Here is a 27,231-nt window from a genome sequence, read left to right as displayed (position 1 = left end):
AACAACAAGAAAGCAGTTAATAAATAATAAGAACGACTATAACTAAGTCGTATTTGCTACCTCGGATGTCAGCAAAAGACAAAAGTCAATACCATCGTCACATTTAGTAGGCAACCTTGAATAATGTTGAAAAACAAATAAAGCTTCTGTTTTCCCTTAATTTTGATCACCTACCTCGCATATCAGGAAAAGACAGATCACCCAGAACATCTTTATTTTATTTTACTCTACAGTAATGATAGCATACAAGTAAAATGAACTTGCTACAACACAACCATCGAGCTTGTGTACTGGTATAAGAGACCATTCCCAGACCCTATTGTACTAACTTTGGATTGAACTATCTCCATAGGGATTCTCACTCAATTGCAATTAACTTAAGCGGCTTAAATGTCTGTCACGCCTACCGAAGCTGATAGGGGGTAATTAACTATCGTTTTGCAGCTTTGGAGGGGCCCCAGACATCTAAGCAATGAAAGCTGTAAGCAATTTAGCGAAAACCCGTGGAGATGGATCGATCCTGTTAGATCGATTTAGGTATGGGAACCTAGTCTTAAATGTACTGACCTGGCCAAAGCAGGGATGCTAATGCAGACCTTATGTACTGGTATTACACTTAATGCTGCCAGCAGTGTGTGCAGTGGGGACATTAAAAGGTCAGTGGGGTTTGCAGAGGTCGTCGCGTCTCAGAAATAAAAAAAAAATTCAATATGGGTTCCAAGACAAAAACCCTGGTTGCTGTGCTCCTCACTGTGACTGCCGTCTACATCGCCAGCCTCTACGTGGATGATTTCGATCCCGGTGAGCATGAACGGTCTTTGCCGATCCCTATCTAAGTCTGATGTGCTACATGTTCGTATAGTCTACTGTACTCAACGGGACTGACACTTGTGATCAGTATGTGAGTAAACGATTAAAGACTTAGGGCAGACCAACTTAGTTTGGTGAGGCTGAAAATACGCCAGTCGATCATATTTTTGTGTACCACTCTCTCTTTCTCTCCTTAAGTATGAAATCCATGCGTTAGCATTCCATTTTAATGGCCTACGTGTTGGCTGTAACCTGCTAACACAACCATTGGATATCAGTATCCAAAAAGAAGAGAGATAACGCATGGATTTCGTGCTATTTCTCTCCTAGTCTCCAAAATAATATTTACGACGTCTGCCCAAGATAAAGCCACATAGAACTTTGTTATGGCATATGATATTTTTAAAAATATATATGAAATTGCCATAACCACAATATCTACGTTGTCTGCGTAAGATAAAGCCACATATTTGTCATTACATATGGATTAAATCAGGCCTACCGTTGTGTTATTAAATTGCCAAATTTATAACAGAAATCAAAATGATAATAGGCTGATATAAGCATATCGGTTTTATCACAGCCATGGTGAGAGGCAAGAGAGTGCTCATTACCGGGGCGTCCTCTGGAATTGGAGAACAGGTGGCGTACCATTTCGCCAAGATGGGAGCAAATCTTGTTTTAACGGCGCGCAGAGAAAACCTCTTAAAAAAGGTCAGTTGCCGGTAATAAATTAAGAGAAGTGAGGGAGGGTCAACCTTCAAATAACAGCTTCGAACTTCGTGACTTAGACAATATGCTTTATTAACGATTTTATTTTCCTTTACAAAAGCTGCTCTATAATTTAGCTATTTGAACAATCAGTTGAGTGTCAGTTGCATCTTTCCATAATAACGATTTCAGGTCATCGCAGAGTGTAAAAAGTTATCTCCGGCACCTGAGTCTAACCATATGTACACAGTAGCTGATCTGAGAGACATGGAGGAGACAGCTAGAGTTATAAAGGTATACAGTACACACGCACACACACCAACACACAGACATTGATCTGGGAGACATGGAGGAGACAGCTAGGGTTATCAAGGTACAGAGCACACACACACACAGAAGGATTTTCCACAGAAGGATTTTCCACAGAAGGACGCTAAGATCTACCCTAGGGTCTAGATTTCAGTTTTGCCAGCTCGATCTTGATTTCATATATAACCCATATCAGCAAAACTGGCTTCACAGTGACGCTGACACTCAGGGTAAATAAGATCGGGGACCCAGCTAAACTTTTGGCATTATCAATTTCGGCAGTCATCATGGGTAGAGGGGTTACAGTATATGGGTCCTGAACAATGTGAACGTTGTGAATTACGTACAGTATTGTCAAATATACAAGATGTCTGAATAATGAGCAATTGGATGCCAAGTTTAGCTTTTTATCATTAGTATAATATTCATGGAAACAGGCGTGACGACCTTTGTGACCTAAATGAAAGCAATTTTAAACGAACAGTGAAAACAGTATAGCAGTTAAAGTGTGCACAACTGCAAAATGTCTCTAGAATTGCAAAAAACGTTTGGTTAAATATTATAAAAACGTTGTTTTTTTCATAAACCAAGTTTACGGAAAACAAACTCGGCGGGCTGGACATACTGATTTTGAACCATGCTATATCGCCTAACGTCCAGCCGTGGCTGGGGACAGGGGATAACTTCACGAGACTGACCACCAGTATGGACGTTAACTTCCGGTCATTTGTTCACCTGGCGTCCCATGCACTACCTCTGTTGACCAATAGTCGTGGTCACATTTCTGTGGTCTCCTCTACTGCGGGTGGGTATATCGTCTGCTTGTCAGTCACTTGAAATAAAACGTCTCAAATAAGAAGAAGATGAAAAAAATGTACCGTTTGTTCAGTATCGAACAACACTCTTGCAGAAGACCTTTTCTGACAGGTTGAGTGTTTTGATTTAATATTGGAATCATTTGAAATAATCACTCTTCTTAGTTTTATGGTATATACAAGATTGGTCAAAAGGTTGTCCCACCCCCAGTTTCATGTGCTTTTATTTATAAATGATCACATCACAGGAGTTAATTGCTATAAATGGTGATTTTCATTCCAGATAGTATAACTAACATGATTCATGGCACAGAAAATAAAAACTATATACCCATATTTAATACCATTAAATACCATTTATTCACATTTATTACATGTACCCCCTCAAATCCTATGTTCCACTGTCATTTCCACGGAGGCAAAGAAATGTCCATTAAATTGAATTAACACCACCAAATGTCACCAAATTTACACACATTTAGCATTAAGGTGTGCTTGTTAAAGGTCACTTGTCTATTAGCGTGTGTGTTTACCTCGTTCTGTAATTATCTCCTGTAGACGGCGCCATTACCTTCAACAAAGGTAACAATTCTGTTTTGTGGGATATTGTCCGGACTGTTTGGAGTTTGGTTCTCCTCTGGATTGCACACTTCAATTCATGCCACGTGTGCTCAATAGGTTTATTATCTGGATTCAGAGATGGTGTCTCCAGCCTCAGAACATTGGGTTTCTGCAACAAATCACTCACCACATGAGAACTGTGTGCAAGTGTGCTGTCATGATGATGCCTGAATCACCCCCGAAGTCCCCTCTTGCAGATGGAATGAGGTATCAGTTAAGAATGCTAGGTTCAGTGATCCCAGAACTACCAGAGCTTGGTCAACCATCACTAGAAACAATTGGTTTTGCTGAAGAATCAAGGTATTTCATGAATGATTTCGATGGTCAAACTAGGGTCTGTACACATGTTGCAGAATGCCTTTTGGTAGGTTTGTGCAGGATGATATCGCCTGAGGTGTCAGGTCAGTCCACGTTTGGAGAGAATTCCAAGCCCATGGTTTAAGAGCATTGTTCTTTCCGGAAAAGAACGATACTGGGGCAATTCACTGAATTCATTTCATTTGCAAGAGGTGACTCCAGGGATACTGTGGGCGTCATCGTGGAGATGCACTTGCTCACAACTCTCGTCTGATGAGTGATTGGTTGCAGAAACCCAATGGAGCAACCATCTTTGAGCCATGTTATTAACCTTGCTAAACATCTGTGACGTGGTTTGAAGTGTGCAGTGCAAAGGAAAACGTAACTCTTGATAAATCTGGACCAACTCTTCCAAGCTCTTTCGGAAGAATGGGACAATATCCCAAAAAAAGGATTGTTACCCTTGTTGAAGGCGGGCTGCGCCACCTACAGGATGTAATTACAGTACGCGGTTAACATGAACGCTATTAGACACATAGCACGCACTCATGCTAAATGTGTGTAAATTTGGTGAAATTTGGTGGTGTCGATTTCAATTTAATGGACATTTCTTTACCTCTGTGAAAATCACAGTGAAACGTCAGATTTGAGGGGGTACACGTAATAAATGTGAATAAATGGTATTAAATGTTGATATCTTCACCGCTAGTTTGTATTTTCTTTACCACTTATCATGTTAGTTATGGTATCTGGAATGAAAAACACAATTTATGGCAATTAACTCCTGTGATGTGATCATTTATAAATAAAAGCACATGAAACCGGGGGTGGGACAACCTTTTTGACCAATGTTGTATTTCTTCTAGACCAGTGTGCGTATTTCATAGCAGTAAACATCATAAGACTTGAACCGTTTCCATTAGATGACTGTATATATAATAATAATAAGTAATAAGCCACTACAGCGTATGTACTAATTCAGACCACGCTGTTATTTCAGGAGTTACCGCCACTCCATATACAGCCGTGTACACCGCCACTAAGTACGCTCTCCAGGGGTTCTTTGGCGTCCTCAGGCAGGAACTGGCTCTCTATAACTCTGGAATGTCTGTCACCTTGTGTATGGTAGGAGCTACAAGTAAGTACAAGAACTGGCTCTCTATAACTCTGGGGTGTCTGTTACCTTGTGTATGGTAGGCGATACACGTAAGTACAGGAACTGGCTCTCTATAACTCTGGGGTGTCTGTCACCTTGTGTATGGTTGGCGATACACGTAAGTACAGGAACTGGCTCTCTATAACTCTGGGGTGTCTGTTACCTTGTGTATGGTTGGCGATACACGTAAGTACAAGTAAATTTATGTAATTTTTGATAGTCCAGCGTGATTTGTATTTGTTAATGTTATCGTATTTATTATTGTAAATTTCATTTCACGCGTACAAAGTGCCTATTTACCAGTGCCTGCATGTTTTTGGAATGCTGATGGTACCAAAGAATGTTGATAAAAATTATAATAATGACACTAATTTTATTTTATTGCTAAATTTCCAGTTTGTTTTGAAGTTGTATAATATACGTAATAATAAAATACTTAATGTTTCCTACTGGAGCTTTGAAACTACTGAACGTAGAACAAAACTAGAGGATCAGAGAGGCGATACCGCCTCCGAATATTGTACCACCAGCTGGAGTAAACGCATTCCTATAGACCCCCAAATATGCAAAATAAGGGACACAGCCACCAGTCTTGTGCTTGACAAGCTGTAAAATGCAATCAACAAGAATTTTCAAAATATGCAAAAAATATATATAACTAAAAATGGTACAATCAAAGTTTAGTTCATCGTAAGGTAGGTCAAAGGTCAATTTCAAGGTCACAGTACGATTGCCAGTATATGACTTCCTATTCAACTTCTATGGACCTATCTCTGCCAGTTTTGGAGATATAAAGGACTAAATGTTATAATTTTGGAGTTACCATAATATGCCATAAATTTCCTACAGAAAAAATTAATTAAAATAAAGAAAAGGTCATTTTGATCAAAATTCTTGAAATGGGACGTGCTCAGAAGTTCCAGATGTTCAAATTTGATGAAATAATGTCATTTTTGACCACAAGTTGTCTGCTTTGCCAAGCCTTATGTTTTATATTTCCGGAGTTCAAAATTTATTATCCATTACCGTACTGCACATTTTGCTTTCACCACCAATATGTACTTTCAGATACAGTGTAACTTTGGAGATAAAAGGGAAGCAAAATTTGCAAAGTTCAATTCATGATGAAAAGTAGGTCAAAGGTCAATTTCAAGGTCACAGTAAGATTGCCAGTATATGACTTTCTATTCAAGTTCAATAGTAACTATGGACCTATCTCTGCCAGTTTTGGAGATAAATGGGAAGCAAAATTTACAAAGGTTAGTTCATGGTGAAAAGTAGGTCAAAGGTCAATTTTAAGATCACATTTAGATTGCCAGTATATGACTTCCTATTCAAGTTCAATAGAAACTATGGACCTATCTCTGCCAGTTTTGGAGATAAAAGAGAAGCAAAATTTGCAAAGTTCAATTCATGGTGAAAAGTAGGTCAAAGGTCAATTTTAAGATCACATTTAGATTGCCAGTATATGACTTCCTATTCAAGTTCAATAGAAACTATGGACCTATCTTTGCCAGTTTTGGAGATAAAAGAGAAGCAAAATTTGCAAAGTTCAATTCATGGTGAAAAGTAGGTCAAAGGTCAATTTCAAGGTCACAGTAAGATTGCCAGTATATGACTTCCTATTCAACTTCAATAGTAACTATGGACCTATCTCTGCCAGTTTTGGAGATATAAGGGACTAAATGTTATAATTTTGGAGTTACCATAATGTGCCATAGATTTCGTACACAAAAAATAAATTAAAATAAAGAAAATGTCATTTTGATCAAAGTTCTTGAAATGGGAGCTGCTCTGAAGTTCCAGATGTTCAAATTTGATGAAATAATGTCATTTTTGACCACAAGTTGTCTGCTTTGCCAAGCCTGATGTTTTATTTTTCCGGAGTTCAAAATTTATTATCCATTACCGTACTGCACATTTTGCTTTCACCACCAATATGTGCTTTTTGATACAGCGTAACTCGAAAACCGTATGGAATACAAAAAAAACGGAGATCAACTTCAGTGTTGGGCTTTCCATGCTCTACAAAATGCAAAAAAGAATGGGTCTCTAGCATTAACGGTTCCTGAATTAGAGACAGTTTTCATTTTCGGTATCTTATGGCCGCTACTACCGTGAAAATGCAACGAATGACCCCAAATTCACGGAGATGAAAGGTGACCTGAAGGGTAACACTTTCCAATAATATTATTGGTTAAGTCTGTGTGGTGTCTGAATAACAGCGCAAATAATTTTTTTTCGTAAAAAATTTCGTTTTTTTGAAAATTTTGGCCTGTTTGACCTTGAAATAAGGGTCAAAGGTCAAATCCAAGGGTATATTTGAAATCTCCACATATAACTTTTGGAAAGCCGTCTGTAGAAATTTTTCCCATAATTCCTTCCGTTGGGTAGATAATTAGCATTTAATTTTGCCATTTTTGGACAAGGGTGCATTGCAATGAGTTTCACACCTAGACCCCAATACCGACAAAGCCCAAATTTTACGTGGAACGAGTTGAGATTATAGGTGACCTAAATCCAAGAGGTGGGTATGGAGGCCCTTACCGTCTAGGAGGAGAAGCGGTAACGGTAACATGGCGGCGGAGCCGGCGGAACGGACCTGACGGGACTAAAACCATGTGTACCGCCAGCGCTAACGCTGGTGGTACAATAAGTTACGTTCCACGATTGAAAGGTGCATATGGAATGAAGGAGTGAAGAAGTCTTTTAGTCTTAAATTCTGGCACATTTTGCCATAAAAGCTAACCAAATGCCAGCATATAGTTTTTAGTAGTATAACTAAGAGAAAAACCAAAAGGCACTTTTTAGTTTTACCCGAAAAATGATATTTGAATGGATTTTCTGCAAGAGTTGTATGCTGTATATCAATGGGGCAGAAAAATAGGTCACGAAAGTAGGTAAAATTTCTGACCAAAAATTTAAAGAAAGGAGCAGTCTAAAGCTGTTTTATGGCAGAACGAGTGATTTATTCAGTTTATCCCTTGACTTGTTGATTTTTTTTTTGAGCCGTATAAGAAACTAGTAGTTTACATGTGTTACTGGGAATCCACACTCCACCGATGCTTGGTTCATATGTACCGGCCTTTATAATTACGTCTATCATGTGAATTTGAGATGAAAGAGGTTGTATTTTCACCTATTCAGTGCCCTCTTCCAGTAATCCTAATTTCCAACTTTTATCCATTATTTTTTATTTCAAAATAATAAGTAGTTACAACTAAATATTTCCTTGGTCTTTCTACCTACGTTTCATAAATCCGATCTTATCTTTTCAGGGACGGAGAGAGCGGTGAAATCATTCATAGGCATGTTTGGCAGTGACTGGCACAACACCATTCAGCCAGTACAACCAGAACTTGTTGCCTTGGAGATCACCAAGGCAACTGTTACTAGGCAATATGAAGTATACACTAGCACAGATATACCATCCAAAGTATTCATATCTTTAAGGTTACTGTTTCCAAATTTTGCTGATAAAATGATGCTTAAAAGCTTTTCAGTCTTGTAAATATCACCCTAGCTTATACCTTAGAACTACAAAAGTTTATACGGAATCGTTTTTCAATTGCAAATGGAAAGTAATGTTTTTAGGATCTTACCAGTAGTGGTCATTTTCATCCAACTTCTTTACAGAATATATGTACAACTTTGTCTACTGTCAATCAAGACAGACAATAGCTTGTATTTCAAGAAAAATATATTTATTTTTCATTAATTGCAAAGGTCAACAGTTGTGTCTCAAATCTCAGCAGTACAGAGAAGACAGAATTGTTGATAAACTTCCTGGTATGATGCCAGCTAAATCACTGCACTGAAGTCTGTAGTTAATACTGCTGTTCGTTATTATTAAATACACCTTGCATAACACTAATATATACGCATATCAGGCTTGGATTAACTTCATTCTGTATAAACAATAACATATGCACATAATTGATGCATACACAATATAAATGTTTGATCAACCAATGCTCAAGTTTGTAAGCATATTATATGAGGCCCACCATGCTAATGAAATTTTTCTGACTGAATAATAAAAAGTACAAAATCCCGCAACAACCAAGTGATATTCTGGCCCAATACTACATACTGTATGTAAGACTAGAATATCTGAAAAAGATGACTTCGTTTTTTACATATCATGGCTCCAACTTTATACATAAGGCTATCAAGACGCACAGAGATGCTTTGTAGTTTTAAGAAATCTTATGCTGCTCAACGTTTCTTATACTGTTACACACCCACAAATGATCACACACATACACACACCCTTATACTTGATAAGATAGAGATAATATGTTTGTTGGCCACAGCTGTTCAGTAAATCAAAAGTATTAAATTGACATTCTAAAGAAGAGAGAGGAATTCTATTTATGTGGACAAACACTGTACACCACAGCGTATAAAAACAGTTCTGTCTATTTTAATAGAACAACCTATTTTAATTCTATTTATGTGGACAAACACTGTGCACCACAGTGTATAAGAATAGTTCTGTCTATTTTAATAGAACAACCTATTTTAATTCTATTTATGTGGACAAACACTGTACACCACAGCGTATAAAAACAGTTCTGTCTATTTTAATAGAACAACCTATTTTAAAACAACTTGGCTCCTTGCACTTGACAGCATAGTGCTGTTTCTTTTTGTTAAATATAAACAACAGTTAAACCCCAGAGGGAAATTCACTGTTACAGTTGTATCTGTTTTGTGATAATTGAAATTTATGAATAATGATAATATGCCAATGACTGAAATAAACAGAACAAGGAAAACAAGGGATCATTTGACCATTCAAAAAGCTAATTTAAATCATAATGCAGTCTGTACAAAAAGAGATATAAAAAATATGGTAATGTTAATATATATATACAAATATATGACTAAAATGGCATCCAGAGTTTTGGAGTTTCCAGTAGACTACCAGTAAGCTGTATTATCATCATGTCTCCCCTCCCTTTCTGGAAGACATTATGATTACACAGGTCAGTCTACAGTAAACTGCCAGTAAGCTGTATTATCATCATGTCTCCCCTCCCTTTCTGGAAGACATGATGATTACACAGGTCAGTCTACAGTAAACTCTTAAACTCTGGGTACAAAAGGACTGCCTTGGCATGAACCCCCCCACCCCCATACACCAGTAGTTACAATGTATTTATTTACTTAAGCACCCAAATAAATTTAACATGGATAAAATGATATTGGCATTATTATGAACTGAAACAATGGTTACCATGTCACTGTATATGACGACATGGTCTGTCATGGCATGTTGTCATGGCAACAGTTACCATGGTACTGAATGTCAGGTCATGGACTGTCATGCCATGTTGTCATGGCAACGGTTACCATGATACTGAATGTCTGGCCATGGACTGTCATGCCATATTGTCACGGCAATGGTTACCATGGTACTGAATGTCAGGTCATGGACTGTCATGGCATATTGTCATGGCAATGGTTACCATGACACTGACTGTCAAGTCATGGACTATCATGACATGCCATATCTCTTTGTTCTTTATTTTGATAACTCTCTAAATGCAGTATGTCAGCAGTGAGAGGGGGGTACATGGTAAACACCAAGTATTCTGACCACAGCACCAATGTTAAGAGTTCATACTCTCCTCTCTCTCTACTGGTACACAGCTCCTAGTAATGTTCTCTTCACTGTCTTCTGGCATATTTCATGTCCTGATAAAATATTTCAGTTTCCATGTGCTTTACTTTCCTTTCTGTTCCAAACTGACCATGAGCAATTATTATTTACGCCTCACTATCTGATGAGTTGATGTAGTTCAAGCCTCACTATCCGACCGTTCCCGCACTTCCATCTCCAGTTCCACAGTATTGCCATGCTTGTGTGTCCGCATCAGTTCATGGTCTTCTTCTACCTGGCCCTCAATGGCCCTCCTCACCTGCAAGCACAAAATGCAGGCTGATTGCATTACCCCATGCTGTGATTTGTTAAACTTGTTCCATCATTCTCTGACCTATACTTTGAGAGTGTAACACCTTACACAAGACTTGGGTCACACAAGATTTAACAAAGGCTGAGTAATACTGTAACAACTTTTAAACACATTAAGCATTTACTTTTCTAGTGCCAAATAGCAGCAATTCTGATGTTTACAGTGTTAAATAGTTATGATAGTAACATGTTGATGTGTGTTTACCTCTTTAAGTGCAACCACTCCTACCAACCTCCCTGTATTGGTGACATAGGCATGGTTCAAGTTTACAGTGTTATATAGTTATGATAGTAACATGTTGATGTGTGTTTACCTCTTTAAGTGCAACCACTCCTACCAATCTCCCTGTATTGGTGACATAGGCATGGTTCAGGCCTAGCAGTGAGAACAGAGAGTGAACCTGAAACATAGCCACAACCACATAGTGAGAAAGAAGTGAAACGGTGAAGTCTTAACTACTTAGGTACTGTAAAGAATGCATGTACAATTCAGTTCTCCCATGCCATTATGATGGATCCATTTCTTCCAAGAATAAGCTGAAACACTTCGACAGATTCCTCTGCATTGATGCTAAATTTTATTTTGATTAAATGATCCTCTCTTTTTTCAATTCCCCAGTCATTATTGAATTTTGGAAAGTTTTATTTATGTAAAAGACAGAGATGCGGATAAAATGAACATTCTTGAAAACCAGCCATGCATTTTCTAAATGTTCTGTTTTTTTTTACATCTTACTTTCTGTAAGGAAGTCCTCTCCACTAGCTGGAAGGGGGCAGGGTCTATCTGAGCCTCTTCAAACTTCACCTGACATTTCAACTGCTCTTCCTCCCACTGTCTTTGCTACAGAATAAACATCAGTGTCAAAACAATGTCACACTACTGTCAAAAATATTACACCACTGTCAAAAAATGTCACACCATGTCCGAGAAAAAAAAACTGTAAAAATGTCAAAACATCCAAACAACATCACACTAACATCAAAACAATGTCACACTAACATCAAAACAACATCACACTAACATCAAAACAATGTCACACTAGGTCCAAATATACCACACCACTGTCAAAACAATGTCACACCATGTTTTTAAACAAGGCAGCAAAGCTGTCAAATGTACAGACAAAAACAGAAAATATAAATGCAGAAAATGGGTCATTTTGTCAATTTTGATGCAATAATAAATAATGCCTATAATAGCACTGTCAATCAACACTGAATTTTAATCATGCACAACTGGTAACATGGTCAATAACAGGAGCAGATCCAGAGGTATTTTCTGACAGTATTCCAAATCATCTTTGTTGATCCATCCCCCATTTTTAATGGTTTTCCAACAGAAAAAACAGATACCCATCATTGTGAACTTTAAAATCTGACCGTCTTCTGAAAGACCCAGAAGACGGCCTCAATCCGCCCCTGTAATAAGATTACAGTTTCAGGACCATGAGAGTTCAAATTCACATAATGAAAATCCCAATATCCGAAAAAAGATAACAGTGCATAAAATAATATTACATAATGTTTAAAGACATAAAAACCAATGCAACTGCTTATGTGGAAATACAGAAAATGTGAAGAGCTTCAGGTGGATGGGAGCTGAAAATGCCAGTGTTTGAAAAATGATTAAAAAAAAAACACAACAAAAATATTCCAATAAAGCTGCTATTCAAACTTTTAATCTTGCTGTATTAACATGATATGAATAACCCCAATGTGTTTGAGGATAATACAGCATTAATGTTGGCGTTACACAATTTTTTTTTCTTTTGTAAACTTATTTGCAATATTAAACAATATTTACCTGCATAATATTAATTATCACCAATTCCTAATTATGTGACACAGTTAAGAGAGCTTTACCTATGGGGCTTTACTGGGCAATCTCAACGTGTGTTTTATGTAATCCTATTTAATGGGCACTTGGAAATTAATTAGGCAAGTAATTTTATAGCTCTGAATTTAGCTTGTGACTACCCCAAGGGACAATTACCACCATCCATAAACAGTAGCCCCATAGAGCACTCTGTAGAGCTGCATTGCTTCCAAAACAGAAAACAATCACACTGATTTTCCAACACAAACTGCACTTCAGTGAAACTTTTCAGTAAGTTTGAGTATCATAAGCAACATGGTTTTTCCTTAATGGTCATTCCGGCAGCGATGTCCAAAATAGGGTTTTCTTCAACTTTTATCCAATATAACATAATAATCATCAATTTTTAATAATAAAATAAAAGTATCATGGATATTCAGAAAATGTGACATGGAAAGGTCTTCAAGGCCATGGAAGTTCAGAGTCACACCTTCAAAATGCCAAAATGTAAACGAGATGACTGTACTGAAATGATTTTCTTTCCACTTTCAACACTTTTTTTACATATAACAAAATAATCAATTTACTGTCATTTTTAAATGAACAACTAAAAAAATTGATGACATAGGAAAAATATCAATAGAACAATTTTAAATGTCCAATTTGCTCCATTCTGAGATTCTGAACATGGTGAATGATTGAATCTTACAAACTGTAAAGATAAGATTATTTCCATTTTTTGACACTTTATAACACAATGCACAATAACAGGTTTACCATCATTTTTATATAATCAACTAACAATATTAAGATGTAGAAAATGTCAAAGGAACACCTTTACATATTTAATTAATTCACAAATGAGATTGTTAACATGCCTAAGAATTAAATCTGAATAAAAAACACATATATACAAACAAGGCAGCAAAGCTGTCAAATGTACAGACAAAGAACAGAAAATAAAGATGCAAATAAGTGAAAAATTAAATTTTCACAAAAAAACTGTTAAATTGCCAGAAAAATTTACCAAACAGACTGCGTTGCCTATTGAAGCTGTATTTTAGTCCCATGTTTCTTTCCTATAAGTTTGAGAACAGTAAGTGACATGATTTCCCTTAAATGGTCATCATAGGAGCAGTGCCCAAAATAGGGGTTTCTTCAAATTTTGATACAACATTAAATAATGTTTAACAGCATAATGACAATCAAATGTTATTAATAATATTAGTAACATGGACATTCAGAAAATGTGACAAGCAAAAGTCTTCAAGATCATGGAACTTTAAAGTCACACCTTGAAAATGCCAATATGTGAAAAATTAAATTTTCACAAAAAACTGTTTAACTGCCCAAAAAAAAAAAAAAAAAAAAAAAAAAAAAAAAAAAAAAAAAAAAAAAACCAAACAGACTGCATTGCCTACTGAAGCTGTATTTTAGTCCCATGTTTCTTTCCTGTAAGTTTGAGAACAGTAAGTGACATGATTTTCCTTAAATGGTCATCATGGAAGCAGTGCCCAAAATAGGGGTTTCTTCAAATTTTGATGCAATATTACATAATGTTTAACAGCTTAATGACCATCAATTTTTAATTATAAAATATTTGTATCACAGATATTCAGAAAATGTGACTAGCAAAGGTCTTCAGGCCCATGGAACTTCAAAGTCACGTCTTGAAAATGCCAAAATGTAAACAAGACAGCACTGTTCTGAAATGGGTTTATTTCCATTTTTAACACTTTTTAAACATAAAACAAAATAAACATTTTACTGCCATTTTTATATGACCAACTAAAAAAATTGATGAGATGGGAAAAGTATCAATAGAACAGTGTTAAATGTCCAATTTCCTCCATTCTGAGATTCTGAACATAGTGGATGATTGAATCTGACAAACTGCAATGATATGAGTTTATTTCCATTTTTGACACTTTATTACACAATACATGATAACAAGTTTACCATGTTTTTTACATAATCAACTAACAATGTTGTAAAGATGCAGGAAATATCAAACAAACACTTTTAGACATCTTATTAGTTAAATAATGAGACTGTTAACATGCCTAATAATTGAATCTGAGGAAATGTGAAAAAACAGTATAACTTCTAAAATAATGGCCCGATTATGCTGATTTTTGAACTCAACCTGCGTTTTAGTAAGATTGACCACTCCTGTGAGTATAATTACAATTGGCCAATCCGTTTTCCTTATATTGTGTTATCAGTGTTGCATTTATATTGAAAATAGTGAAAAAAACAGCATAAATTCCCTCAAAATAGCCCAATCATGCTGATTTTCGAACTTGACCTGCGTATTATGAATATTCATCAGTTCTGTAATTTTCAAGTCAAAAGGTAAAATGGTTTTCCACTTATCGTGTTATCGGTGCTGCATATATGCTGAAAAAAGTGAAAAAACAGCATAAATTACCTAAAAGTGACCCGATCATGCTGATTTTCGAACTTGACCTGCGTATTAAGAATTTTCATCAGTTCTGTAAGTTTCAAGCCAAAAGGTAAAATGGTTTTCCACTTACTGTGTTATCGGTGCTGCATATATGCTGAAAAAGTGAAAAAACAGCATAAATTCCCTAAAAGTGACTCGATCATGCTGATTTTCGAACTTGACCTGCGTATTATGAATATTCATCAGTTCTGTAAGTTTCAAGTCAAAAGGTACAATGGTTTTCCACTTATCGTGTTATCGGTGCTGCATATATGCTGAAAAAAGTGAAAAAACTGCATAAATTACCTAAAAGTGACCCGATCATGCTGATTTTCGAACTTGACCTGCGTATTATGAATATTCATCAGTTCTGCAAGTTTCAAGTCAAAAGGTAAAATGGTTTTCCACTTATCGTGTTATCGGTAAAAGTGCACGGCGACGGCGACGACGGCAACAACGGCGACGACATAAAAAAGGCATAACTTCACCAAAACTGAACCGATCGAACTTATTTTTTAACTTCATCTGTATTTCAGTAAGACTGATCACCCCTGTGAATTTCAAGACAATTGGCCAATTGATTTTCCTTGAAATGTGTTATAGGTATTGCATATATGCTGAAAAAAACAGCATAACTTCCATAAAATTGCTCCGATCACGCCGATTTTCGAACTTGATCTGCGTTTTATGAATATTCATCAGTTCTGTAAGTTTCAAACCAAAAGGTAAAACGGTTTTTCACTTATCGTGTTATCGGTGTTGCATATATGCTGAAAAAAATGAAAAAATAGCATAACTTTCATAAAAATGGCCCGATCATGCTGATTTTCGAACTTGACCTGCATAATATGAATATTTATCAGTTCTGTAAGTTTCAAGCCAAAAGGTAAAATGGTTTTTCACTTATTGTGTTATCGGTGTTATAAATATGCTGAAAAAAGGGAAAAAAACAGCATAAATTCCCTCAAAATGGCCTGATCATGCTGATTTTCGAACTTGACCTGCATATTATGAATATTCATCAGTTCTGTAAGTTTCAAGCCAAAAGGTAAAATGGTTTTCCACTTATCATGTTATCGGGGTTGCATATATGCTGAAAAAAAATGAAAAAACAGCATAACTTCCATAAAATTGACCCGATAGCTCTGATTTTCGAACTTGACCTGCGTATTAAGAATTTTCATCAGTTCTGTAAGTTTCAAGCCAAAGGGTAAAATGGTTTTCCACTTATTGTGTTATCGGTGCTGCATATATGCTGAAAAAGTGAAAAAACAAGTAATTTTTTAAAAAATGGCCAGATCATGCTGATTTTCGAACTTGACCTGCATATTATGAATATTCATCAGTTCTGTAAGTTTCAAGTCAAAAGGTACAATGGTTTTCCACTTATCGTGTTATCGGTGCTGCATATATGCTGAAAAAAGTGAAAAAACTGCATAAATTACCTAAAAGTGACCCGATCATGCTGATTTTCGAACTTGACCTGCGTATTATGAATATTCATCAGTTCTGCAAGTTTCAAGTCAAAAGGTAAAATGGTTTTCCACTTATCGTGTTATCGGTAAAAGTGCACGGCGACGGCGACGACGGCAACAACGGCGACGACATAAAAAAGGCATAACTTCACCAAAACTGAACCGATCGAACTTATTTTTTAACTTCATCTGTATTTCAGTAAGACTGATCACCCCTGTGAATTTCAAGACAATTGGCCAATTGATTTTCCTTGAAATGTGTTATAGGTATTGCATATATGCTGAAAAAAACAGCATAACTTCCATAAAATTGCTCCGATCACGCCGATTTTCGAACTTGATCTGCGTTTTATGAATATTCATCAGTTCTGTAAGTTTCAAACCAAAAGGTAAAACGGTTTTTCACTTATCGTGTTATCGGTGTTGCATATATGCTGAAAAAAATGAAAAAATAGCATAACTTTCATAAAAATGGCCCGATCATGCTGATTTTCGAACTTGACCTGCATAATATGAATATTTATCAGTTCTGTAAGTTTCAAGCCAAAAGGTAAAATGGTTTTTCACTTATTGTGTTATCGGTGTTATAAATATGCTGAAAAAAGGGAAAAAAACAGCATAAATTCCCTCAAAATGGCCTGATCATGCTGATTTTCGAACTTGACCTGCATATTATGAATATTCATCAGTTCTGTAAGTTTCAAGCCAAAAGGTAAAATGGTTTTCCACTTATCATGTTATCGGGGTTGCATATATGCTGAAAAAAAATGAAAAAACAGCATAACTTCCATAAAATTGACCCGATAGCTCTGATTTTCGAACTTGACCTGCGTATTAAGAATTTTCATCAGTTCTGTAAGTTTCAAGCCAAAGGGTAAAATGGTTTTCCACTTATTGTGTTATCGGTGCTGCATATATGCTGAAAAAGTGAAAAAACAAGTAATTTTTTAAAAAATGGCCAGATCATGCTGATTTTCGAACTTGACCTGCATATTATGAATATTTATCAGTTCTGTAGGTTTAAAGCTACAAGGCAGCAATTGTTGATTATTATTATTGTCCTCTTTGGCCCACTTCTGACAGTTCCTGAAAATTTCAGCAAAATCGGTACATAACTTTTTGAGTTATGTTGATGACAGACAGACAGGGGTGAAAATATAACCTCCTCGGCAGAGGTAAATATAATTCCAAAGAAGCTGCTATTCAAACTTTTAATCTTTGAGTTTGATATATATATATATATACAATCATAAGTAACACGGTTTTCCCATAATGGTCATCATGGCAGCAGCACCAAAATTGTGTTTTCTTCTATTTTGATGCAACATTACATAATGCTTAACAGCAAAATGACCATCAATTTTTAATAATAAAATATACATGTCATGGATTTTCAGAAAATGTGACTAGTATGGGTCTTCAAGCCCTTGGAGGTTCTAAGTTGCACCTTGAAATTGCCAATAAGTGAAAAATTAAATTTTCACAAAAAACTGCCAGAGAAATTTACCAAACAGTATGCATTGCCTACTGAGGCTGTATGTTAGACCCATGTTTCTTTCTTGTAAGTTTGAGAACAGCAAGTGACATGTTTTCCCTTAAATGGTCATCATAGGAGCAGTGCCCTAAATAGGGGTTTCTTCAAATTTTGATGCAACGTTACATAATGTTTAACAGCATAATAACCATCAAATGTTATTAATAAAATATTAGTAACATGGACATTCAGAAAACATGACAAGCAAAGGTCTTCAGGCCCATGGAACTTCAGTCACATCTTGAAAATGCCAAAATGTAAACAAGACAGCACTGTCCTGAAATGGGTTTATTTCCATTTTTAACACTTTTTTAACATAAAACAAAATAAACATTTTACTGCCATTTTTATATGACCAACTAAGAAAATTGATGAGATGGGAAAAGTATCAATAGAACAGTGTTAAATGTCCAATTTCCTCCATTCTGAGATTCTGAACATAGTGGATGATTGAATCTGACAAACTGCAATGATATGAGTTTATTTCCATTTTTGACACTTTATTACACAATACATGATAAATGGTTTTCCACTTATCGTGTTATCGGTAAAAGTGCACAGCGACGGCGACGACCGCGACGACAGACGCAGATGATGGCTATATGTACAGACACATCTGTGTCTGTACATAAAAAAAAACATTGTAAAGATGTCTCACTACACCCAAACAACATTACACTATCATCAATACAATGTCACAACACTGTCAAACAAATGTCACACCATGTCAAAACAATGACACTATCATGACCATCTACAGTGCTCTCCAAAATTAAGACAGCAATCCAATCTAATGTTAGCAGTAAGCAGAACAAGACTAAACTTATCAAGAATCATTCAAATTTAGGAAACTGTTCATTGCCATTGTCATATAAGATGAGCTTTAATCAGGCTATACAAAATGGCAACACTACATGGAGGAAGAGACTAACCACATCTAGAGCACTACAAGCAGTGCATTACTGTGCAATAAGAGCCAAGGGCGGAGCCAGAATTATTTGAAGGGGGTGGTCCATGGAATTGAAGTCTCCCCTTCCCCTGCTGACGTGGGGTTCGGGGCCCGCTGATATTTTGGTATTTTATTTGGTGAATGGTGACATCTGGTATAGTTTAAAACTATGATTAAGCTACACAAAATTATAATTTCAAGAGGAATTATAGGTGTGATTTTTTTCTCAGTAATCGAAGGGGAGGGGAGGGGTCAGGACCCCCCTAACACCCCTCTTAATATCTGCCACTGAGATCTGTGCTATTTTATGACTACTGGAAGAAATAAAACTGACCAGCAATGGAATTTACAGACCCAGACCCAGTGTAATAACAACTGTGTCATTTTACATCTACAGAGAGCAATAAAACAGGTTGTCATTAATATCTACAGAGCCAGACCCTGCTTCATATAATAAAGCCTTCCATATTAACTGCAAAAGCCTTATAGTGATCCAAGAAGGAATTTAACCAATTCTTAGCCTATAAAGTTGTAATTCAATAGAATGTGATACACTTTTATGTAAGTTTTTTAAAAAATTGAATCTCAAGACTTATTTTTTTATTTTTGTTATTGATTAAATATTATGATTTTCATTCATAGTGACAGTTGTGAAATATTTATACTATTATACTTATAGTTTTTGGCATGACTTAAGGCTGTCAAAATGAAGCAGTGTGAGTTAGGTTCAAGTACTAATATTGAATATCTAGGATAAAACCATAATTCACATCTTAACTACTATGAGTACCTGGGGATGGGATGGTATAGGTCACACTTTATGTCAATTATTTGACATTTCAACCCTTATTATCTGCCCCTGACATCAATAAGTAAACAAAATGTAACATATATTTTTAAAGAAGCAGCAGATATATTGGCCTATTATACACTTGGTCACTTTCTTTCTGGTTTTGAAGCTTCTGTCAAAACAACCGCCTTCATCTGCCTTCTTCTGAACTTGGTTTAAAATTCTTTGGCTGGGTATGACTGAACTAAACAACATTAACAATATGTCAGTTTAAGAATAAAGACATTTTTCTTCAATGACCAGTGAATACTGGCAGCTAATAATTACCTCCAATATTTCACTGTCTCTCAAGAGTATCTACATCATGGAATGAGGCAATATTCGCTGCCAAATATTAGCTGTTGATTGAAGAAAAACTACTTAATTGTTCTAACATAACACAGCAGATGTAAGTCTTCTCTGATGTCAGTTTATAAATGAACACAGCACACATCATGCTACTGGTACTTTACCTCTTCTTCACTCAAATCTATCACTCTCTGTGGAGGCTTGCAAATGAAGAGAAATAATCCATTGACAGAATGATAACTTTTTGAAATCAGTTATTTTTGAAGTATAGAAATGTGCCATTTTAATACATAAACTACGCAACATCTTTATAAAGGTTATTGATCTCATCACCTATACCTTTCAAATAAAATATCGGGTTTTAAAATAACATTCTATTGTTAACCAGGTAGGGTGATTTCAGCTAAGTTAAAAGTCTCGTCTTTAATTCAGAATTTATGTTGAATGCAATAAAGACTTTAAAGAAAAGCAAACTTTTAAGTCATTTTCTGAAACTGGTTCTAGATACTCTCTAAAGTCTATATAGTATGTAACCATGTGTCAGTTCACTGCAAGCTGTTCTAGTGAAGACACTAAGGCTCTCATCACTGCAAGTTCTACAATCATGACAAAATAAATTCTAAACACAACACACACATGATAAACAGATCAAATATACCACACATCACACCTTACTAGATGCATTTCCGAAATCAACTTACCGTAATACAAAGAAATATCCATAAAATTCACTAACATCATTTACCTTTTCTTCATCTTAAAAAAGTCTGAAAATTTCAGTTATACAATCTGCTGACCTCTTATGTGATGTTTTCACCAAGTCAAGCAATTTTAATGAACAAACTTAACAGACAGCCAACCTGTAGTCTATACACCCCTTAACCAGTGTCTGGGGTATAATACTACTAGAGTATCACCACAAGTGATACAATATTCCATAGGAAAGCTAGACATCTAAAATATATACATGTATACTAGCAAGAAAAGCATGTCTACTAAGTCACTTCTAAAAAGCAACCTTAAAATTAGCCTTCAACTATGAAATATATGGTAAGCCTATAAAATTCCAAAAAATTAAAGAAATAATATTCATATCGATAAAATCATAATTAATAAATAATATTATACATAAAGAAACAACTGCTTTACATCCCAGTTGTCAAATGACTGTTTCAATATAACTTCTTTTGGCACATTTCTGGGTCTCTTGACCCAAGACTGATCTTGTGATGGACAAATGACAATTTCTTGACCTTTACCTCTCACCTCTCCCTGACCTTTACTTCACCTCTGACCTTGCCCTGACCTTCACTTCACCTCTGATTTCCCCCTGACCCTGACTAGACCCCAGTATCCTCCATGATATCATATTATTAGCTCTGGGATGCAGTAACTGACACATAACAATATTTATTACTTTTAAAAACATCACTGATAATTACTGACATGGGTAGTGGCAGTATTTCAAAAGTATAATTTCCACAGTGCAGCAGATCTGCCAGCCTCTGTTTATTTTGTTTATGAAAGCATGGTTCAGGACTCACCTGCATGTTCATCACTTTAACATTTTCTCTAGTAAACCTATGACATTAAACTTACCTCTTGTAAGTCCAAGACATTAAATTGAACACTTTTGCCACTTCGCACAGAGTCAGTATATTGCTCGGGGAAATCGTCTAGAGGAGACCTCTAGTGGAGAAAATGCAGGGAAAGGAAAATGAAGAAAAACATGCAACAGAAAGAATTACCATGACAACAAATACTAGGTTTACACTCTCATTTCAGTAGCCAAGAAACTTAACTTCTTGAGAAAAAAAAATTCTGGCGAACAGATAAGTTGTATCAATGTTGATTACATCTATGAGAGTGTAATACCTAAAATTGTTGACTGCAAATTAAACTATCTAAGAAACAGCAAGTGCAATGTAACTTTCAACCCAATATTAATAGAAATCCACTGTTAATAATAATGTTCTACATACTGGGCATCCTTAAACATCAACAATAAATATGTGCATATGACAATCCATCACTTTAAGCCTTGCTTTAAAATAAATATTTGGAAAATTCTGTATTTGACAATAATGTGATCTGCAAATATAAGGGTATGGATATCATGCACATGCTATCAAGGTACAAGGTACATTGTTGACTGATAGGATATTAAATATGCTGCACATGCACATAACAGAGTTGACTAATAAGGTATAAGACTGGGTTACCATGCCTAGATCGATCTTAGAAGATTGAACTATCTCCAAGGGGTTTCTCCCTAAATTGCTTTCAGCTTAAGCAGCTTAGATGTCTGGCACATCTGCTAAAGCTGCTTAATGAGTTAATTACCCCCTAACAGCTTCAGTGGGTGTGCGAGACATCTAAGCTGTTAAATTTGATAGCAATTTAGTGGGAATCCCCCTGGACCGATCCAAAGTTAGTGCGATAGGCTCTGGGAATGGTGTCTTAAATATGCTGCACATCAAAGTGCTGGTTTAATGGTGTTTTAACTGCTACATATCATGTACAGGGATGGGAACATACAATGTTTGGAGAGAAAGGAACCTGCACCTACTTTTCAACACTGACGTCTCCTACTCTTGTAGCATTTCTAACAAAATGTAGTTGTCTTTTCTGCTAAAACCTTGGGAAATTTCCATCCCTGTAATTCAAAATTTGAAGGAGGATGCTCCCATCCCTGTACTATAAAATTTAAAGAGAATGTAAGGAGGAAGGGTATTTCTTGACAACTGAAATCAAATAATAAAGGTGTTAGTAAACATAAAGACATATTATTAAAGCATGCCAATGGATGAACCACCATAAATCATAAGATATTTTAGGCCACCAGGCCTCAACATGCAAGGTATTAATGCTGTACACAGGAAAGTATAGATAGTAGTAAGAAACATGATAGTCTCATTAGTAGATTTCAGATGAAGATCACCATTGTGAAGGAGTGGTGGGGGGGGGGGGGGGGGAGTGGCAGTCAGTTAAGGAACTTCCCCAAATATGTACAACTAGTAATTATAAGCTGGTGCACAGAGAAAGCAGAAAGCAGCTGACCCCTGTCAACATCAGTGCATGTTCATCTTCATTTTCAACTGGTTTCTGTTTATATGCCATTCTATACTGTACTTCCCAAGAGAATTGTTTGCACAATATCATTTGTTGAGAATGTTATAAATCAGTGTTTATATTTAATAGGTTTCTGGGCAGCAGCCATTGCATAATTCCCCTCATAACAGTTTACATGATAACACAACTCAATTACCACAGCCAGTGAACAACAAGAGAGGACAATTTCACAAATTGATACTCTGCACTAAGGCGGCAACCTTTAGGGAGAGTAAATGTGCTCCAACTTTTGACGATTCTTTGATATCTGCATGTGTCGTTTATTAAATATGCCAGACACATTTATGGGGTTTGAACTACATGAACAGTTAGAAAACCAGTCCAGGTTTTATAGTGTCTCATCTTGGTTGCTATGAAGTTCTTTTGGATGTGAAGACTATTAATTGATGACAAGAAAGAAAATAATAATACAATTTTTTATAAAATAAAACTGTATATCAATCCAAGCAGTCAGAGTCTCAAATTATATGCTTCAATACAAATGAAAATGATTTTGTAGACAAAACATATTGGTTTTCACTGCAAGCAGAAAAAATATCAAAACAGAAGCAGCTTTTGGTGCAGATGCTATTTTTGTTAGAAAACCGTTACAAAATGATCAAAATCTACTTTTCATTACATTTTGACAATCGGGTTGTGTTCTTTTCAATCAGCAATATAAGTTTATTTCTCTATAGTATCCTAAGTCTATTTATAATAACATTACTTGCAGTCATGCCTTTGTCTCATCCTCAAAAATGACCACAGCAAACTAACAGCATTCAGATAGTATTCTTAGCAAAATCCAAACAGAAAATAAGTAAAAACCTTCTCACTTTGACAACTGCAATCATCAAGCTATACTTACAGACACAAGGACAGCTCTGAATATTTTACCATATAAGAAAACTAAAACTAAGCCACACAATGGCAACTAACAATCTTGCTAGGAACTACTAACAAAAATGGGTTATGATAAAACTCACTCACAGCAATCTGCTACAAAAATTAAATCACCTACACACTGCAGTCAAAAGTTGTGAAACAATGGCAAAACATGTGGTCAAAAGCTGTGGTCACATGACTAGATAACAAGTCACATGATCAAATAAAACGTGGTTTGTAAAGCAGCAGCCATCTTCTTACCAGCTTTACATGGGCATGTTTGCCACGTCTGTGTAAGAACCTGTCAGACTCGGGGTCCAACTCATATAGGGAGGAATCCCGTCAATAGTGAAATATAATATGATAACATACATACAACTCATACAGGGAGGAATCCTGTCAATAGTGAAATATAATACGATAACATACATACAACTCATACAGGGAGGAATCCTGTCAATAGTGAAATATAATATGATAGCATACATACAACTCATACAGGGAGGAATCCCGTCAATAGTGAAATATAATATGATAACATACATACAACTCATACAGGGAGGAATCCCGTCAATAGTGAAATATAATATGATAACATACATACAACTCATACAGGGAGGAATCCTGTCAATAGTGAAATATAATAAAAGCAGACATTCAAATAATACCCAGACCATTTCACTTACAGTTAATATCTACATTTCACCAAATCAGACAGACCATGAGAATGAAACTATATGCTGTATATAACACTAAGTGTACAGTGCATATGGCAGCTGGCCTGGGTAGATACAGGTATGTTGACCTTCAGGTAGTTTAATGGTGTAATACCACACACTAACTGTTGTACTGACTCAGAGGGCAAACAGTTGACAAGCCTGGGTAGATACAGGTATGTTGACCTTCAGGTAGTTTTAATGGTGTAATACCACACACTAACTGTTGTAATGACTCAGAGGGCAAACAGTTGACAAGCCTGGGCAGATATAGGTATGTTGACCTTCAGGTAGTTTTAATGGTGTAATACCACACACTAACTGTTGTAATGACTCAGAGGGCAAACAGTTGACAAGCCTGGGTAGATACAGGTATGTTGACCTTCAGGTAGTTTAATGGTGTAATACCACACACTAACTGTTGTAATGACTCAGAGGGCAAACAGTTGACAAGCCTGGGTAGATACAGGTATGTTGACCTTCAGGTAGTTTAATGGTGTAATACCACACACTAACTGTTGTACTGACTCAGAGGGCAAACAGTTGACAAGCCTGGGTGGATACATGTATGTTGACCTTCAGGTAGTTTAATGGTGTAATACCACACACTAACTGTTGTACTGACTCAGAGGACAAACAGTTGACAAGCCTGGGCAGATATAGGTATGTTGACCTTCAGGTAGTTTAATGGTGTCTGGATGACCCAAGTATCAGTATCACACTTTTAAACCTTACATCATGGTCACTCTATTACTATATATATATATATATATATATATATATATATATATATATATATATATATATATATATATATATACATCTTCAAGTATTAACTATTCACTTCAAACTGGTACTTCATGTATGCAGAGACTTACAGCACATGCAAAAGATATAAATAAATAAAAAATAATAACATTAAACACAGATGAATAGATAAATGTAAACTTAGCCACTACCCTCACGATGCTACATATATAATATAATATAGATATATATATATATGTATGTCTCTTATGATATTCACGATGCTATATATAATATAATTAGATATACCTGACTCCTCACACTGCTAATCCTTCATAAGTAGAATACAGAACCCTGTAAATATTGACTTTTAAACTAAAATATTCCATGCTGTTTATCAGTTTGTTGCCATAGTTACCTGAGCTTCATCATCTTCAGAAGCCATACTGTCCGCGATACTTTCTTTACTTCGAGATTTGAAAATCTTTGCCAGCCCAATGCTGAATTTCTTTTCTGTAAAATCAAAATTAATCAAACTTCATTATCAAAATAAGCAGAGAAAGGTACATGGAAAACAATAGTGTGATGGTAAATAAACCTAAAGGTGTATATACTATATAGGTACCTGTTATAGAGGGTTAAAATTATCTTTTTAAATGTAAGCAATTTTTAACCTCATCTTGTATCAAGTAAGCTAATGTAAAGATTACTTAATAATCACATTACTCTAATTCAGTAATTTTAAATGATTATTCATGATATTTTGTTCACACATTACCTGGACTTGGTGGGGATGATATTACTTGGACTTGGTAGGGATGATATCACATATTGCCTGGACTTAGTGGGGATGATATCACATATTACCTGCACTTGGTGAGGATGATATCACATATTACCTGGACTTGGAGGGGATGATATCACTTATTACCTGGACTTGGTGGGGATGATATTACTTGGATTTGGTAGGGATGATATCACATATTGCCTGGACTTAGTGGGGATGATATCACATATTACCTGGACTTGGAGGGGATGATATCACATATTACCTAGACTTGGAGGGGATGATATCACATATTACCTAGACTTGGTGGGGATGATATCACATATTACCTGGACTTGGTGGGGGTGATATCACATATTACCTGGACTTGGTGGGGGTGATATCACATATTACCTGGACTTGGTGGGGATGATATCACATATTACCTGGACTTGGTAGGGATGATATCACATATTACCTGGACTTGGTGGGGATGATATCACATTACCTTGACTTGGTAGGGATGATATCACATATTACCTGGACTTGGTGGGGATGATATCACATATTACCTGGACTTGGTGGGGATGATATCACATATTACCTGGACTTGGTGGGGATTATATCGGGCAGGTAAGGCAGCCTTTTGATCTGGATGATGCTGTCATAAATGGACGGCTGAAGGCTGTGGGCGACTGCATTGGCTATCAACACTGCTATCTGGAGTATACAAATGATATATAGAAAATGTAAAATAAGTGTTGGTTTTATAAAATTGATTAAATATATTAAAATTTTTCAAAGACCAACAATCTTGTCAGCCAGTAGAATGTGGGATATCTGTCCCGTTAGCTCAAACACTATCACATTTATCAAACAATCAGTTGTCTTACCACAGCAGGTAGAATGTGGGATATCTGTCCCGTCAGCTCAAACACTATCACAGAGG

General features: G+C 36.0%; 2 protein-coding genes and 1 long non-coding RNA gene across 3 annotated transcripts in view; 2 read left to right on the top strand and 1 right to left on the bottom strand.

The window, feature by feature from the left end:
• The window catches only part of LOC147760101 (uncharacterized), a 215,946-nt gene that overhangs the window by 174,258 nt on the left and 14,457 nt on the right, over positions 1 to 27,231 (top strand). The gene's annotated exons all lie outside the window — the stretch shown is intronic.
• LOC106155813 (11-beta-hydroxysteroid dehydrogenase 1-like) lies at positions 1,349 to 8,514 on the top strand. The gene is made up of 6 exons (XM_086995532.1): positions 1,349 to 1,524; positions 1,714 to 1,815; positions 2,422 to 2,635; positions 4,564 to 4,701; positions 7,998 to 8,125; positions 8,446 to 8,514. The coding sequence occupies exons 1-6, from the start codon at positions 1,396 to 1,398 to the stop codon at positions 8,512 to 8,514; spliced, it is 780 nt and encodes a 259-aa protein (XP_086851658.1). The 5' UTR covers positions 1,349 to 1,395.
• LOC106177565 (chloride channel protein 2-like) lies at positions 8,402 to 26,074 on the bottom strand. The gene is made up of 5 exons (XM_086995718.1): positions 25,935 to 26,074; positions 11,436 to 11,540; positions 11,014 to 11,100; positions 9,319 to 10,646; positions 8,402 to 9,158 (listed from the first exon to the last, which is right to left on the bottom strand). The coding sequence occupies exons 1-4, from the start codon at positions 25,959 to 25,961 to the stop codon at positions 10,527 to 10,529; spliced, it is 339 nt and encodes a 112-aa protein (XP_086851844.1). The 5' UTR covers positions 25,962 to 26,074; the 3' UTR covers positions 8,402 to 9,158; positions 9,319 to 10,526.

The sequence above is a fragment of the Lingula anatina genome, chromosome 9 (assembly GCF_051362555.1).
Source record: "Lingula anatina isolate TDL-2025a chromosome 9, LinAna3.0, whole genome shotgun sequence".
In the NCBI taxonomy this organism is placed as follows: domain Eukaryota; kingdom Metazoa; phylum Brachiopoda; class Lingulata; order Lingulida; family Lingulidae; genus Lingula; species Lingula anatina.
Note: the sequence above shows the minus strand (reverse complement) of the source record. Positions and strands in the feature narration are given on the sequence as shown.